This window comes from Phyllostomus hastatus, unplaced genomic scaffold, assembly GCF_019186645.2.
Source record: "Phyllostomus hastatus isolate PE091 unplaced genomic scaffold, TTU_PhHast_1.1 phas_contig_34, whole genome shotgun sequence".
NCBI classification, from domain to species: domain Eukaryota; kingdom Metazoa; phylum Chordata; class Mammalia; order Chiroptera; family Phyllostomidae; genus Phyllostomus; species Phyllostomus hastatus.
Genome location: NW_025333857.1, coordinates 24,994,494 through 25,010,420, shown reverse-complemented (window position 1 = coordinate 25,010,420; position 15,927 = coordinate 24,994,494). Strand labels below are relative to the sequence as shown.

The 15,927-nt window shown below is 41.6% G+C and overlaps 1 protein-coding gene and 1 non-coding gene across 4 annotated transcripts in view; both read left to right on the top strand.

Annotated features, from left to right (window-relative positions):
• The first annotated feature begins 248 nt into the window (after positions 1-248).
• Positions 249-355, top strand: LOC123820337. The gene has a single exon (XR_006785954.1). It is a non-coding gene; the product is annotated as a U6 spliceosomal RNA (small nuclear RNA).
• A 6,039-nt stretch (positions 356-6,394) lies between these two features.
• The window catches only part of RCL1 (RNA terminal phosphate cyclase like 1), a 57,612-nt gene continuing 48,079 nt past the window's right edge, over positions 6,395-15,927 (top strand). Inside the window, exon 1 of one of the 3 annotated variants that reach the window (XM_045840706.1) lies at positions 6,395-6,709. In XM_045840706.1, the coding sequence (XP_045696662.1) occupies positions 6,574-6,709 (136 nt within the window). In that variant the 5' untranslated portion in view covers positions 6,395-6,573. Of the gene's footprint in view, positions 6,710-14,331; positions 14,372-15,927 lie in introns of those variants that run through there. The other 2 variants (XM_045840705.1, XM_045840707.1) reach the window with 2 other exon arrangements.

Sequence of the window (15,927 nt, the reverse complement as noted above, 5' to 3'; positions counted from 1 at the left end):
AGATTTTATTTATTCATTTTTAGAGAGAGGGGAAGGGAAGGTGAAAGAGAGGGAGAGAAATATTGATGTGTGAGAGAACACCAGTCAGCTGCCTCTTGCACACCCCCAACTGGGAACCTGGCCCACGCCACAAGCATGTGCCCTGACTGGGAATCAAACCAGTGACCCTTTGGTTAGCAGGCCAGCACTCAATTCATTGAGCCACACGAGCCAGGGCTGAAATAATTTTTAAAATTTTCATTTATTGAGTGCTCATCTTGGCAGCACATATACTAAAACTGGAACGATACAGAGAAGATTAGCATGGCCCCTGTGCAAGGATGACACACAAATTCATGAAGCATTCCATATTTTTCTATAAAGGACACATGAACAAAACCAAGGGGGAGGGTGAAAGCAAGGGAGGGAGGTGGGTTTGAAGGAGGAGAGGGGTGGGGAGAAAATACGGACAACTGTAATTGAACAATAATAAAATAATTTAAATTTTAAAAAGAAATAAGAAAAAACTTTATTTGAGAGAGAGAGAGAGAGAGAGAGAGAGAGAGAGAAACTACTACTTGTTGTTTCACCTGTCCATGCATTCATTGGTTGTCACCTATATGTGCCCTGACCAGGGACTGAACCAGCAACTTTGGTGTATTGGGACGACTTTCTAACCAATTGAACTACTTAGACACATTAAACTTAGAGCTACTTAGGGCACATTGAAACAATTTAAAAGAAATAAAAGGGTGAAGGATTTTAGGTAAGAAAATACTGAAGGGTAGGGTAAATTCTGAAGGGTAAATTAATTTGTAGTGTCACTAAAAATTCTCAGTGGGATAAAAGGAGAGTGGATGTACAGGATTGCTACAAGCAAATGAACAAAGGACAAATCTTAGCTTCTTATTTTCCAAATATCCCCAGGTTCATCATAATCATAAATTTTCACAGTAGGCTGGATATAATCCTGTAGTTTCCTTTATTGGAAATCATCTCTTGTGCAAAGTACCTGACAAGCTAAACAAGAGCACTTTTTCCTCCTCATTTCCCTGGACATTCGCACCGATCTTGTAGCAACTCTCAGATGTCCTGCTTCTTCCTTTTTGCTTATTTTTCTCCTCCATCATATCAGAGACTCTCAGAGTAGTTCCTGGACCCTGTGCAGTATGGTCACCTGGGGTGTCTTTTTAAAGACACACTTTTAGAGCCAAGACATCACCAATGAAATCAGAAAATCTTGGATTGTAGCCCCAAGACGTGTATCTTTGAAAAGACTGCTGCAGCCCCACCCCTAGGTGAATTCTGTGATAAGGTTCAATAGCCACTGGATTAGGCTGTGTACACCCTGAGAACGGGATCTGAGTTTTACTCATCTTTGCATTTTTGGTCTCTCATTATATACCCTTTATCTTTTCTGGCATAGCTAACCCTAACACTCTAGTTAGTGTTAGATACATGTTTACAGCATTGAATGAAGTTGGAAAAATATCTGCATATTATGAAGCTTTAACTCCACAAAATCATAATCATGATATGATAAGAGACTCTTTAACCTTGTGTGGGTTTGGTGAGGTCATCGTGTGTTGTTTTTGCTTGTCTAGTGTTTGTTATTTCTTGTAATAATTCATAAAACTTTATTTTTCCTTAGGAGAGCCGCTCCTCTTTCATGCTCCATTCTTGTGGTTTGAGAGATACTAAGACTACTTTCTCTGCAAAGGAGGTATGTGATGCAGGTCAAGCCAATCAGAGAACATATTCTCCCAGTAGACAGCCATTGGTTCAGAAATGGGTACATGACCCAATGAGAGCTCAACCCCAGATTTAATGGTGCTGTTAGAAAAGAGGTGGCCCCTTCATCCTGGGTTTGCTAAGCTGGTGGAACATGAGTCTGGATTTTCTAATGACTGTCTTTGACCCTACCTAATCAACTTTCTGTCTCTAGAAATTTGCCTGTTCCAGACACTTCATATAAACAATTTAATACGTGGATATTTTTGGATTTTTTTTCACTTAGTATAATGTTTTCAAGGTTCATTCGTGAGGTAGCAAGTACCTTGCTTTATTACTTTTTATTGTTGAATAATATTCCCCTGTACAGATATACTCCATTTAGTTTATCCATTCATCAGTTAATGGATATGGGGATACCCCTTGACCTTCAATGGATCAATAGATTCCTTTTTATGGTTAAGTGCTTTAAAATAGTAAAGAGTTACAATACAGACAGTTCAAAATCAAACATTGGAATGTGATCTGATAAGTGATGAGTGCAATTTGATGGAGACAGTTTAATAAGCTATGGGAACTTCAGAGAAAACTGCAACATCAGAAATGATGTAACATTTGTGCAACACGGCTGCATTTGTGTATTAGGCTTCAATTCATATTTGAAGTTTCATAATTATAAATCATGATGTTTCGTAACTATGCTATGATGGCTTTAATGTTTGCAACTGATGCCTTAAAAATTCTGCTCTGAGTGTCTATCGCCTGCTGATTATCCACTTCTTTCACTTTCAGTCAGTGAAGATATATATGGTCGTCTGTAAAACAAGATGCTTGTTCCTCACTCTGCCCCTCTCCTAAAGGCTCTGAAACAAGCACACAAACTTTTTCAAATTTTATCAGTGTTTTTACCGCTAAGAATTATAGGAAAACAGACAAAATGTCACCATCACTTCATCTCCAAGAGTTGGTAAAAGTAGGGGGTTGAGAATCTTTCTCTATGGACTGGGGAGAATCAGTTTCTACTCTGGCCCCTAAGTCCAATGTCCCATTGCTGAGCCAAGTATGCTTTTATCCTTATTAAAATGAATGTATCTGTGGAAGTGATTACAAGGAAATGTGTATGTCATTTATCATTTAGTGTGAAAGAATAGGAGCAGATTAAACATTTGTAATGGGTAATTTCAAATGTAAACAAAGGTAAAAAGAATTGTATAAACAATTTCTATTACTCATAATCCAACTTTTGAGCTAGCAGGCATGAGGACCAAGTGAGATCATGTATAGAAAGCCTTTAGCATAGATCCTTGAACTCAGTTAGCTTTCAGTGAGGACTTCTGCACCAGTCAATATTCACCTGAAGAAGAACCACTAACTAGAGGTTTATTATACAGATTTGACCTCTTGCAATTGTGGGGACTGGTTTCACAGTCTACGAGGCTGTTGTCTTTGTGCCTGGAGATGGAGCCCAAAATCAGCAGGATGAGCCAGAACCTGTGTGTTTATCACTGTTTGTAAACCTCCAATTTCAATGATGTGAATGACCAGCGAAAGATGGTGTTCTTTATCATGGGGATAAATGTATAGCTGAGTCAGCAGTGTGAGTTGCTAAAGTAGAACCAGATGGGAGTTAGAGGTGACGTGGGCTTCGCTGCTACCCCATACCAATAAGGTCAGCATCAGATTAAGTATGTGAGCTACAAAACAGCCTGGTACCTTACAGTGACTTACCAACATAAAAAAAAAAAATGTGTCTAGGACTTTATTTTGGCACCCAAATCTCATGAAAGATGTTTCTTGTGGCTTGGCAACCCAGAATTATGCAGGGAAAGGAGCTTAGGGACATTAGTTTCTGTTATATATACTGTGTAACAAACTGCCCCCAAATCCATAGCTTAAAACAGTAATAATCATTTCTTTAGCTCAGGAATATGCAGTTTGGGCAGGGCTCAGTGAGGACAGCTCATCTGTGTTCCATAAGGCATCAACTAGGGTGGCTCCAAAGACTAGTCAGAGGCTTGCTGGGGTCTGGAGTCATCTGAAGACTTGCTACTCCCACGTCTGGTGGTTGATGTTAGCTGTCAGCAGGAACAGCTGGCTCTCTCTTTCTCTGTGTGGTCTCTGACGTGGCAGCTGCATGGTAGGCAGACTTCTTGGTAGAAATTCAGGATTCCAAAGATATCTGATGAGAGAGAGAGAAAGTGAGAGAGAGAGGGAGGGAGGGAGAGAGAGAAAGAATATGAATGAACAATGTAGAGACAGAGATAGAGGGAGAGAGAGGAAAGAAAGGGAGGAGAGGGAGACTTTCTATTCTGGTTCTGCCATTTGTTAGCTATGTCACTTTAAGCAGGTCATTCATTCTCTCTGAACCCCAGTTCTCAAATTTTAAAAATCAGGACTTCTTTTGGGTTGCCCAGAAGAAGACTGTGAGGCAATAATTTGAGTGAAAGTAGTTTATTTGGGAGTTAATCCCAGAAGTTATCAGAAGGGAGCTGGGGAGGATACAGGGAAGGGAAGTCGGTAAAAAGTACTTAAGCAAGTTACCCTGTGGGCAACTGTAGCTAAAACCTCTGGGGAACCCTGGGGAAACACTGTAGAATCTCAGAGCTATCTTGCCCAAATGGTGGAGGAACTGGGATATTTACACATCACCTCCCATCAGTCATTGGTTAATGACTGGGTGGGGGGCATTAACTCCTCAGTACCTTTGCCCTGCTTAGTTCCATACAGGTGGGAAAAAGTCCCAGATAAAGAGATATAGGTACTGCTAGCAAAAAATAAATAAATAAAAATTGGGCAGGTTTGCACTGAAAATAGTTAAGAGCTGAAGGGATATGAACTGACAGGCTTTGCTACAGAGAATATTAGTTGTTGTTTAAGATGATTGAATACTTAAAGAGTGTATTTATTTTTATTTTTTAGAGACAGGGGAAAGGAGGAGAAATCAGTTGCCTCTCCTATGCTCGCCAACTGGGGATTTGGCCTGCAACCTAGATATGTGCCCTGACTATGAATTAAATAAGTGACCTTTTGGTTTGCAGGCCAATGCTCAATCCACTGAGCCACACCAATCAGATAAGGTGGTTGAGTATGGAAAATTAGATAATATAAAAAACATCCACTTCTGATTGGAGTTAAAGGTACAGGGAATAAGAAGCATAAATGGTAGGTACAAAATAGACAAGGGGAGGTTAATAATAGTATGAGAAGTGGAGAAGCCAAAGAACTTACAATTATGAACCATGGACATGAACAAAGGTGGGGGAAGGATGGTGGGAGGAGGTGTATACCAGAAGGGAATAGAGGGGAGAAAAAAAATGGGACAACTGTAATAGCATAATGAATAAAATATATTAGAAAAAAATCCACTCTTGGTGAGATGGCTCCTCCCCGTGTTTTGGTATCCCACAGGGCAAAATTCAAGGGAGGCCCCCAGAGGTCCTGGAGTTTTCAACATTCCTACATCACCACTGTCAGCTTCCTAAAGGGTAGTCTGAAGAAATGGCAGTAATAGACATGGATTCCCTCCCTCGCTCAGTGGACTTCACTGCCAATTCTCTTAAATTCTATCTACATCTCTAATAATCTGTCACCCTACAGGAGCTCAGAACTTCAGGTTGGTTCCTCATGACTGAGACTTATCCACCTAAGACTAGCTACCCTCGTTAATCTTAACCTAAGCTCCCACCTTTCTAGATTCCCGCCCCGCCCCCCCCCCCAATGTGTTCTGGAACTCAGGTTCTGGTGACATTGTCCAAGAAAGGTTGTAAAGCCACGTTATTATGATACTGGACTACTAAGTTCTAAGTTTGTGGTCATTTAATAGTTAACTGCGCATCCTCGAAGGTTTTGAACCAAGGTCTGACATAATCCAATTTTTGGTAAGATTTTGGTGTGCAGGATTCGAAGAGGACAGGAAAGAGGGGAAAAAAAAGAGTATGTGTTTGTGTTCTAAGCTATCACAACCCATTTTTAGGTATGTGAGATGGGAGGACCCGACTTTGCTCTGTGAGTGGAAATTAACAGACGAATGTGAAAGGAGAAAAACTTGGCGCCTCACAATAAAATAAGCAATGGCCTGGTGTCCGAAGACTGGAGTCCCAGTGAATGCTGGCACTGCCAGTTTTGCAATGTTCTTCACGTCTTTCCCCAGGTGTAAGGCGGGACTGGAAGTGTAACAGGGGGAATGAGGGGACAGTGCCAGCAATGCGCTCAGAACAGCGTCCGCAACAGGGTAAGCGCGCCAAACCCCTTTTCTCCTCTATTAAGAGAAAGGCGGGGGAGATAATACCATCCACATCCCAGTGGTTGCCTTGAGTAGGGACTAAGTAGCTGACCCGTAGCATGCACTCCCTCCCTTCGCTCCTACTCTGGGAGAAACCCCGCGCAGACTGCGGGGGCCAGCGAGCTCCCACGACTCCGCTCCCAGGTCACCCCCACCCCCCCGCACTCGTCTGGCCGCGCGCTGTTGCCGGGGTCCGGGCACCGCCCAACTGCAGCGCGGGCCAATGGCAAACAGGCCTGGGCTCCGCCCAGCTCCAGCGGACCAATGGCGACATGATGCGGGACCGCCCAGATCGAGCGACGGCCAATTGCGGCGTGGCCCGGTACGGGGCCGCCCTCACTCCGGCGGATAGGCGGGGAGGCGGTCACCGGCTCCGCCCTGCTCCCCTCTGACCCGGTGTCTCGTTTCTGCCTCTTCCTGTTCCAAACCACGTGGACGCGCGGGGGGCTGCGGGGCTGCAGGGCTGCGGGAGGGAACCCCGGTCGCCACAGCTGCTGTCGCCGCCGCTACCGAGGTTGCTATCCGGCGCGTGTCTGAAGTAGCCGCCCCCCGGGTGCCCACGCCTTGCGCAGAGCGCGCACATGGCGACTCAGACGCACTCTCTCAGCTACGCGGGCTGCAACTTCTTACGCCAGCGTCTGGTACTGTCTACTCTGAGCGGGCGCCCAGTCAAAATCCGAAAGATTCGGGCCAGAGACGACAACCCGGGCCTCCGAGGTAATGGCAGCACAGGGGTGGGCGCGGGGCCACCGGGAGACCGCTTTGATGTTACGGGGACCGGCGCGCCGAGAGTCTCGGGGTCCCTCGGGCATTTTGGGGAACACTGGTGGCGCGCCGCCCCCTAGCACGGATGCGCCCGAGGCGGTGGGGGAGGCGAGGTCGGGCCCAGAGAGTGAGCTCTGCTGCGTGCTGCGCTCCTCGTCTCCAGGGCGCCGGTAGTAAACAGCTGCACGTTTTCCAGCATTACGTGTTGTCGTAAGCCCCAAGGTTCTCCCCCTCGCTTGTCTTCAGTCTCTCTTGCTCTCTCTATAAATCTCTAAAAGGAGAAAACAGTTTGTTGGACCGAAATGTGGTGAATGGGCAGATGAAAAGATGGAGGGAGATTTGGAGAGAAAAGTACCACCAGTTGGTTCCGTGCCCTGTCCCAAAACAGGTCTCAGACGCAGCTGCCCCCTTGGATACTGGCTGTCCCTGTCGCCATGATTTCTCGGCTGTCCTCACACCTCTCCCTTGAGTGTGGATTAAAGAATCTTTAAAAATTCTGTTTGTTCTCATCCGTGACTGTGATTGATGTGCACAGGACAGCAGCTTTTAGATAAATTTTTAACAGTCATGGGCCTAATTGCCTTGACTTGAGTAAATGGTTGGTGACAAGCGCTAAAGTAGGCTTCCAAGCTCCCTTTTTGCCCTACAAAGGTAGCTGGATTAAAAGTAGGCCCCATTTGAACACACACAGATTAAATGGCTCTGATTTTCAGCTGGTCCCCTGGAGTAAGACGCATGCATTTAAAAGCTTCAGTATGATTATCCTAAATTGGGAGGCTCAGTTAAGAAAAAAAAACAAAAACCTATCGGCACATTGAAGGATACAGTTGGTGGTTGGTCCTGGAAGATTTCTAGGTCGTGTTGATGTGTTTAATTTTGCCCTGGCTCCTGTACTAGGTGGCCAGCCCATTTCATCATCTGTCTGCATTTTCTGGACAGTTACATTTCTGCCTCTCTTGAATGGTGATTGGTTGCACATTAAGGAGAAAATGCCATGTCATTGATGGAGGTACAAGGTTAGGAAAGAAAGAACCAAAGATCTCCATACCATGGGAAGGAATCTTGACAGTAGGAAAGGCTTGTGCTGGTGCGTGATTATTGCCCTTGCTGTAACTGAAATTAAGGAGGGACTGCTAGCCTGGTTTATGTCAGGTGCTCTTCCTCCTGAACATCTCTTCCCCTTATTTTGAGATTGGCCCTTGGGCAAAGCAATTGCTTGATTGGCCTACTCTGGTATTCCCAGCCAGCTTTTCCTTTTCGAGTCCCCCAGGTTAGTCTAGAGAACTCACCACTAGCTGGATATGGTAAGAAGACAGGTTTCTATTTCTATGGATACTGGGCATAGCTTGCCTTTTTTTTTTTTTTTAATAGAAGTACTATAACCTGGAGATTGGAATTTTTAATGCAAGTATAGTGCCCATAAGCTACATTTAGTGTTTGTCTCTTGACAGGTGGCTTGCAAACTAATGCTTAATGTCTCAAAGGATGCTTTCCTGCCTCCCCCTTCCACTCTTTATGAGCATCTCTTCACTGCCACGCATGCGAACAGGGCTTGGCTACTTGGCATTTTCCTGAGAGGATATCTGGGGGAGGTAGAATTGGTTGGCAGATGTGCTGATATTTTTTGAGGAACGGCATAGCATTATTTGTCTTACCTTATTAATATAGTAGGGGAAGAAAGAGGCCTCTAATTTAGATCTCTTTATGCTGGCTTGAAAACCTCAAAAATCTTATAGACATTGTTTAATTTCTTATAGAGGGAACTGAGGTTTAGGTAAACATGGTTTGCCTTCTATATCCATGGTTTTTGCATCTACAGATTCAACCAACTGTGGGTCGAAAATATTTGGGAAAAAAGATCCCAGAAAGTTTCAAAAAGCATAACTTGAATTTGCTACTCACCAAACATTATGCTGAGTCTATGTGAATGAAGTGATGTGTAGGCCTACCCTGCTGTAGCCTACATGCAAATACTGCACCATTTTATAAAAGGTACTTGAGCTTCCATAGAGTTTTGTATCCACAGAGTCCAGGAACCAATCCCGCACGACGCCAGGGATCATTGTACATGCATACATAGATATACATGGATATTTGTATATGTACATATACATAAATAAGTGTATGTGTATATATGCATATACAGATATATGTAGCCCCTGATCCATGTTATCTGGATGTAGTCAAGCAAGTCCTTGTGAGCTTGATTGACAATATAGCCAATGGGCTGTGTTACCAGTCATCTTTTCCTTTCTGGCTCTTTTGTGTACTCAGACTGTGAGAATTGGGAAAAACTCAGAGCATTTCCAATAAAATCTTCAGCTTATGTGCAGGTATTACTGTGCATCTCTCAAAAATGCTTGCTTAAAACATTGTTGCTGTGTGAGCTTTGGAGGGTGAGGGTGATGCAGTCATTCAGAAAAGGTTTATTGAGCCCCTGTATGTGCAAGGGTTTGTGGGGGTGTAAATGTGAGAAGGTGGTTGCCCTGCTCTCAAGGAATTTTTCAAGGAAGAGTTTGACAGAGTAGCTTGAGTAACTTGAAGTAGGAAGGGCTGAATGTTGTAAAGGGGCTCAGCAGAGTTAAGAGTGTGACTTCCCTGGAGGCTGTTAGGAAGGAAGGGTTTCTGGATCTGCTTCTGGCCTGGATGGACATAGAGGATTGAGATGTGGCTGCAAGAATCAAAGGGGTGAAAGAAACAGCTTTTAAGTCAAAAAGTTCTTTTTTTTTTTTTCTTTAAAAAAATCACTATGTTGAAGAAAAATCCTTAATTTGTCATAGGGGTGGGTAGTAGCTTGGTGGTTAAGAGCTTGGGTTCAGAATTAGGACCCAGTTTGGGTCCTGGTTCTACCTTTGCTATTAGCTCTTGGGCCTTCAGCAAATTCTGTAACATTTTTGAGCCTCAGTTTTGTCATCTGCAAAGTGGGGCCAGTACTACCAGCTTCATAGGGTTATTGTAAGAATTAAATAACACTTGAAAGTGCACTGAACAGTACCTGGCATGTGGTAAGTATAAATGTTAGCTAGTTTTGTTATGTATGGTTTTATCCAATGGGAATAGTTCTGCTCTTTGGCATCCGAAATCTGTTCCCCAACCTGTATGGAAACTTGAGATATTTATAGAGAATCATGACTTTCTCTTTGTTTTCTCTTTTTGGTCTAAAGGTTTCCTTTTAGGTGACAGCCTCCAAGTATTTGTGTGTTATATGTGTAATGTCATGGTTGTTTACCAGGGGCAGTTTTGCTCGCCAGGAGACATTTGGCACTGTTTGGAGACATTTTTTGTTGTCCCAGCTGGGAGGCTGCTGTTGGCATCTAGTGGGTAGAGCTCAGGGATGCCACTAAAAAGCCTAAAATGCACTGGATAGCTCCCCACACAAAAAATTATTCTGTCCAAAATATCAGTTGTGCTGATGTTGAAAAACTCTGACCTTCTGTACTTAATTATCAGCCTTTTCTTTTCTCCAGTCCCTAAAAGTTGGGAATAACAGTATGTGGTACCAAGAAAACTGTGCAGGGATTCAAAGGGGGATGAGACACAGCTCAAACTGTGACTTCTGGCAGATTGATTAATCTCTTACATAAAACTGCTTCCTTCCAATGCAGAGGGATTATAAATAATGAGAATTTTAACTGCAAAGAAATATGACCCTGGAGTGGTTTTTATTACATAGCTATGGTATAATTTTTGCTTCACTCTTAATTATGTTGTCTCATTAGGCTTTTTCTGTCAGTGAGGAGGAAGTAAATATTTTTTGGTAGTTGTTTTTCTAAAAGTGAAAAAGCCAAGATAGTTAAGTAAGATAGCTAGCGAAGTTGAGCATCCCCTGAGTCACAGGGCTGGAAAGCCTGGAGGGCCTGTTCTCCGGTCTCACTGCGTGCCGGACTTGTGTGTGAAGTGGCTGTCCAGAATACCTGTCTCCGGATTTCTCAAGGCTGTCTGTCTTGCAGGGTTCAGCTGAATTAATATTTTCTTGGTAAGGTGAGGTCTAAATGGAAAAAATTTCACCAGAATGATAATTGTTTAAAGTGAGAATACAGAAATGATGGATTTGGGCAAGAACACTGTTTTTAGTAGTTAGGACACGGGGCTGCAACACCTAAGTTCCTGGGGCAGGTCATGTGACCAAGCCTCACTGTCTTCCCCTGGGAAATTAGAGGAGGTTCTTTTTAGTCCCATTGGAGTGCTGCCCTTGGCTTAACCAGTTGAGATTCTGAAAAAGGAGGGATAAGTGGAATTTTAATCAAAAGATCCTTTAAAATATGGTGAGGAAAGATGCTACATAGCAATTCTTTGAAAGGTAAAATCATCTTTTGGTTAAACTGATATATTGTTTTATGGGTCAGTCTGGCTGTTCATAAGTTGGATCTTCTCAAAGAATTGTAGGGGAAAACTGTTTTTCTCCTTTGTTCTCAATACTTCTGACACCAGACATGTTGTGCCCCCTCCCTCCCTAAATCAGGCAGTTCTCCAGTTCTCAGAAGACACCAACTGGACATCCAGAAATTTAACTCAACTCTTACACTCTCCGTATAGTGATAGCCTCAGATCCTAAAAGTTAAGGACTCCCTCACGACTGCCTCCTACCTCAAATGCCAATCACAAGTCTTAATCCCAAGTCTGAGTCACTTGTACTTCTGACCAACCAGCTGTGAGTTGGAGAATTCTACAGCCCCCTCCCTGCTTCTGATAATTTGCTAGAATGGCACATAAAGCTTAGGGAAACATGTACTTTCATTTGGCAGTTTAATTATAAAGGACATTAAAAGGGATAGGGATGAACACCCAGGTGGAGAGTTATATAGGGTCAGGTCTGGGAGGGTCCTGAAGCAGGGTGTGCCCCTTCTCAAAACTTGGATTCCTTCTTCAACCTGCAAGTTCTCGCCTTATTCAAAAGTTTTTAAAGGGCTTAATCTCCCTGGTTGACACTTCCCACCCACCCAACCAGGTCAGTAGGTGGGGCTGAAAGTTCCAACCCTTTAGTCATTTGGTCTTTCTAGTGACCAGCCCCCAGGCTCCATTCTGAGGCTTTTTTGGGGCCCCATACTAAGTCACTTCATCAGCATAAACTCAGGTGTGTTTGAAAGGGGCTCCATATGAAAAACTTTTAAAAGATTTTCTATCACTCTGGACACTTCCAAGGATTTTAGGAGCTCTGTGCCAGGAAACCAGGACATAGGGCAGCTGTATTTCTTCTACCACCAGAATGTGCCATTGTGCTCCAGGAAGTGTAGTTGTTGATAAGTGGATTTGGGAAAGGTCGGTGACTTTACTAATGGTAAGTGTAGATTGAATATTGTCTTGTTACTTAGGAACCTGCCCTTGTGCCTCTGTTGACAGTTAAAGTTTGCTCCCATGTTTTGATTATTAGCTCATCTTTTAAAGGCAAATGCCAAGAATTCTAATGGTCTATTTTCAGATCTGCTTTTGCTTAGAAGCTGTAAAATGCTATTCCAGATGAAACTATGCACAATTTTTTCATCTAAACTTTTTATTTTCAAATAATTGCAGATTCATACACAATTGTAATAAATAATATAGAGAGATCTGCCTGTATTTTACCGTTTCCCCCATTGATAACATCTGGAAAAACTATAGTAGTAGTAATACAACCAGGATATTGACATTGGTAAGAGTGAAGGGATTTAGCATTTCCATCACAAAGGTTCTTCAGGTTGCCCTTCTATAGACACACTCACTTTCCTCCTTTCCCACCTGCCTCTTAACCCTTGATGATCACTAACCTGTTCCCCATTTCTGTAATTTCATCATGTGTTCTATACATACAATCATACAGTAAGCAATCCTGTGTGTTTGACTTTTTTCTTTCAGCATAATACTCTGGAGATTTATGTATCTAAGTTGTTTTTACCAAGTTTGTTCCTTTTTATTGCTGAATACCATTTCATTGTATGAAAGTGTCTCAGTTTTTTTTTTTTTAAACTATTAACCTGTTGAAGGACATTTGGATTGTTTCTAGTTTTTTGGCTATTCTGAATAAGGCTGCCATAAAAATGTGTGTATAGGTTTTTAGGACATAAGTCCTTCTTTCTTGGGAATAAATGTGCAGGAGTCCAGTTGCTGGGTTGTATGGTAGTTTGCATGTTTAGGAAGCTGCCAAACTGTTTTTCAATATGGCCTTACCGTTTCATATTTCCATTAGTAATGTATGAGTGATTTGGTTTCTCTGTATGCTTGCCAACACTTAGTGTTGTCACTATTTTTATTTTTTTGAATTTTTATGAGTTTATTTGAGATAGACTGATGATAATTGCTGGGAAGGAAAAGCTCAGTGGATTGAGAAAATGCTCCTCTGTTGTCACTATTTTTAATTTTAGCCATTCTGATAGTGTGTGGTACTATTTTGTAACTTAATTTGCATATTCCTAATGGCTAATGATGTTGAACATGTTTCCATTAGCTTATTTGCCATTGACATAGTTTCTTTGGTGAAATGTCTTTTCTTATCTTTTGCCCATTTTTTAGTGGGATTCTATGTTTTTACTGTTAAGTTTTGAGATTTCTTTACATCCTCTAGTCCTTTGTCAGATATATGGTTTGCTGATATTGTATCAACTCCATAGCTTGTCTTTTCGTTCTCTTAACATGGTCTTTTGCAGAGGAAAATATTTTAATTTTAATGAAATAGAATTTATCGAAATACTTTTATTGCTTGTGCTTTTGGAGTCAAATCTAAGAACCCTTTGCCTCTTCCTAGATCCCGAAAATTTTCTGGTTCCCCCCCGCAATTGTATTACAGTTTTATGTTTTATACATAAGTTAACTTTTGTACAAGTTTTAAAATTTAGGTCATGGTTCATTTTTTTGCTGTGTATATCCAACTTTCTCTAGTACTATTTGTTGACAGCTGTCTTTCATTTAATCACTTTTGTACCTTTAAAAAAAAAACCTGTGGGGCATATTTGTGTGGGTCGGGGTTCTCTATTCTATACCACTATCTATATGTGTATTCGTTTGCCAATGCCACACAGTCTTGATTGCTGTACCTGTGTAATAAGTATTGAAATTAGGCAGACTAATCCCTCCAACTTTATTCTTTGTGTGTGTGTGTGTGTGTGTGTGTGTGTGTATGACTATTTTAGTTCTTCTAGTTTCTTTGACTTTCTATATAAATTTTATAATAATTGTGTCTACATCTAAAAAATCTTGCTAGGATTTCAACAGGAATTATGTTCAACCTATATGTCAGTTTGGGAAGAATTGTTATCTGGGCTATATTCAGTCTTATCTGTAATGTAGTATATCTCTCCATTTATTTAGATTTTTTATTTTTTTCATCAATATCGGTAGTTTTCAGCATATGCGTCTTACTCATATTTTGTTAGATTTAAACATAAATATTTCACTTTTTTGAGCAATTATGTATGGTATTTTTTATTTTATTTCATTTTTTTAAAGATTTTATTTATTTATATTTTATAGAGGGGAAAGGGAGGGGAAAAGAGAGGAAGAGAATCATCAGTTTGTGGTTGCCTCTCACATGACCCCTACAGGGACCTGGTCTGCAACCGAGGCATGTGCCCTGACTGGGAATCGAACCGTCGATCCTTTGATTCACAGGCCGGCACTCAACCACTGAACCACACCAGCCAGGTGATTTTGTTTTCCATGTATTCATTGCTGGTATATAGAAATGTAATTCAGTTTTTTTTTTTTTTTTCTTGTGACCTGCAACTGCTGAATTTACTTATTCTATTTTTTTGTAGACTCGGGATTTCTATGTAGGCAATCATGTCATCTGCAAATAAGAACAGTGTTATTTATTTCTTCTTTTCTCAACTTTATTCCTATTTCCTTCTTGTTGCACTCGCTAGAACTTGTAGTGCAATGTTAAATAAGACTGATGAGAGCAAACCTCCATGTGTTGGTCCCTGTCTTAGAGGGAAAGTGTCCAGTATTTGCCTCTAAATATAATGTTAACAACATATATTTTTTAGAATGCTTTATTATCAAGTTGAAGAAGTGCTCTTACATTTTTTTGAAGAGGTTTATTTTAAATTGTGATTGAGTATTGTATTTTGTCAAATGCTTCTGCATTAATTGATGTGATCATGTAATTTTTCTTCTTTAGCCTATTAATGTTGGTGATATACCCCCTTTTCCTTCCTGATATTGATGATTTATGTTTTCTCTTTTTTATATTTGTTAGTCTTCCTAAAAGTTTAAGTTAAAAGAATCACCTCTTTTTTCATTGACCTTCCTTCCTCCTTCCCTCTCCCTTTTTCTCTCTCTTTTCTCCTCATCCAAGGATATATTTATTGATTTTAGAGAGAGAGAGAAACATTGATCAGTTGTCTCCTGTATGTGCCCCTGCTGGGTGTTGAACCCACAATCTAGATGTGCCCAGACCAGTGTACAGGATGATGTTTCAACCAACTAAGGTACTGGCCAGGGCCTCTAGCTAGGGGGCCTCTGTTTTCTGTTCAATTATATTTATTTCTGTTCTTTTATTATTTTATTTATGTTCTTTTATTATTTTTCTTTTAAAGATTTTATTTATTTATTTTCACAGAGAGGGGAAGAGAGGGAGAGAAACCTTAATGTGTGGTTGCTTCTCACACACCCTCAACTGGGGACCTGGCCCACAACCCAGGCATGTGCTCTGACCAGGAATCAAACCCAAGACCCTTGGTTCGAAGGCCAGTGCTCAATCCACTGAAGCACACCAGCCAGGCCTGTTATTTCTTTGCTTGCTCTGGGTTCTTGAGGTGGGGCTAAGATTATTGGAAACTTAGTCTTTTCTAATGTATGTATTTTAAATTTTTATTATGATTTTTAAACAACTTTTAAAAATATTTATTTTTAGAAAGAGGGGAAGGGAGGGAGAAAGAGAAGGAGAGAAATATCCATGTGTGGTTGCCTCTTGTGTGCTCCCCACTGGGGACTAGGCCCGCAACCCAGACATGCCCTGACCAGCAATCGAACCAGCGACCCTTTGGTTCTCATCCTATGCTCAGTCCACAGAGCTACACCAGCCAGGGCTAATTATTGATTTTTATAGATAAGAGGAAGAGGGAGAGAGAGACAGACAGGGGAGAGAGAGACAGACAGACATTGATATATTTTTCCACTTATTTATTCATTCACTGGTTGATTCTTGTATGTGCCCTGAGTGGGGATCAAACCTGCTACCTTGGCACATTGGGTGG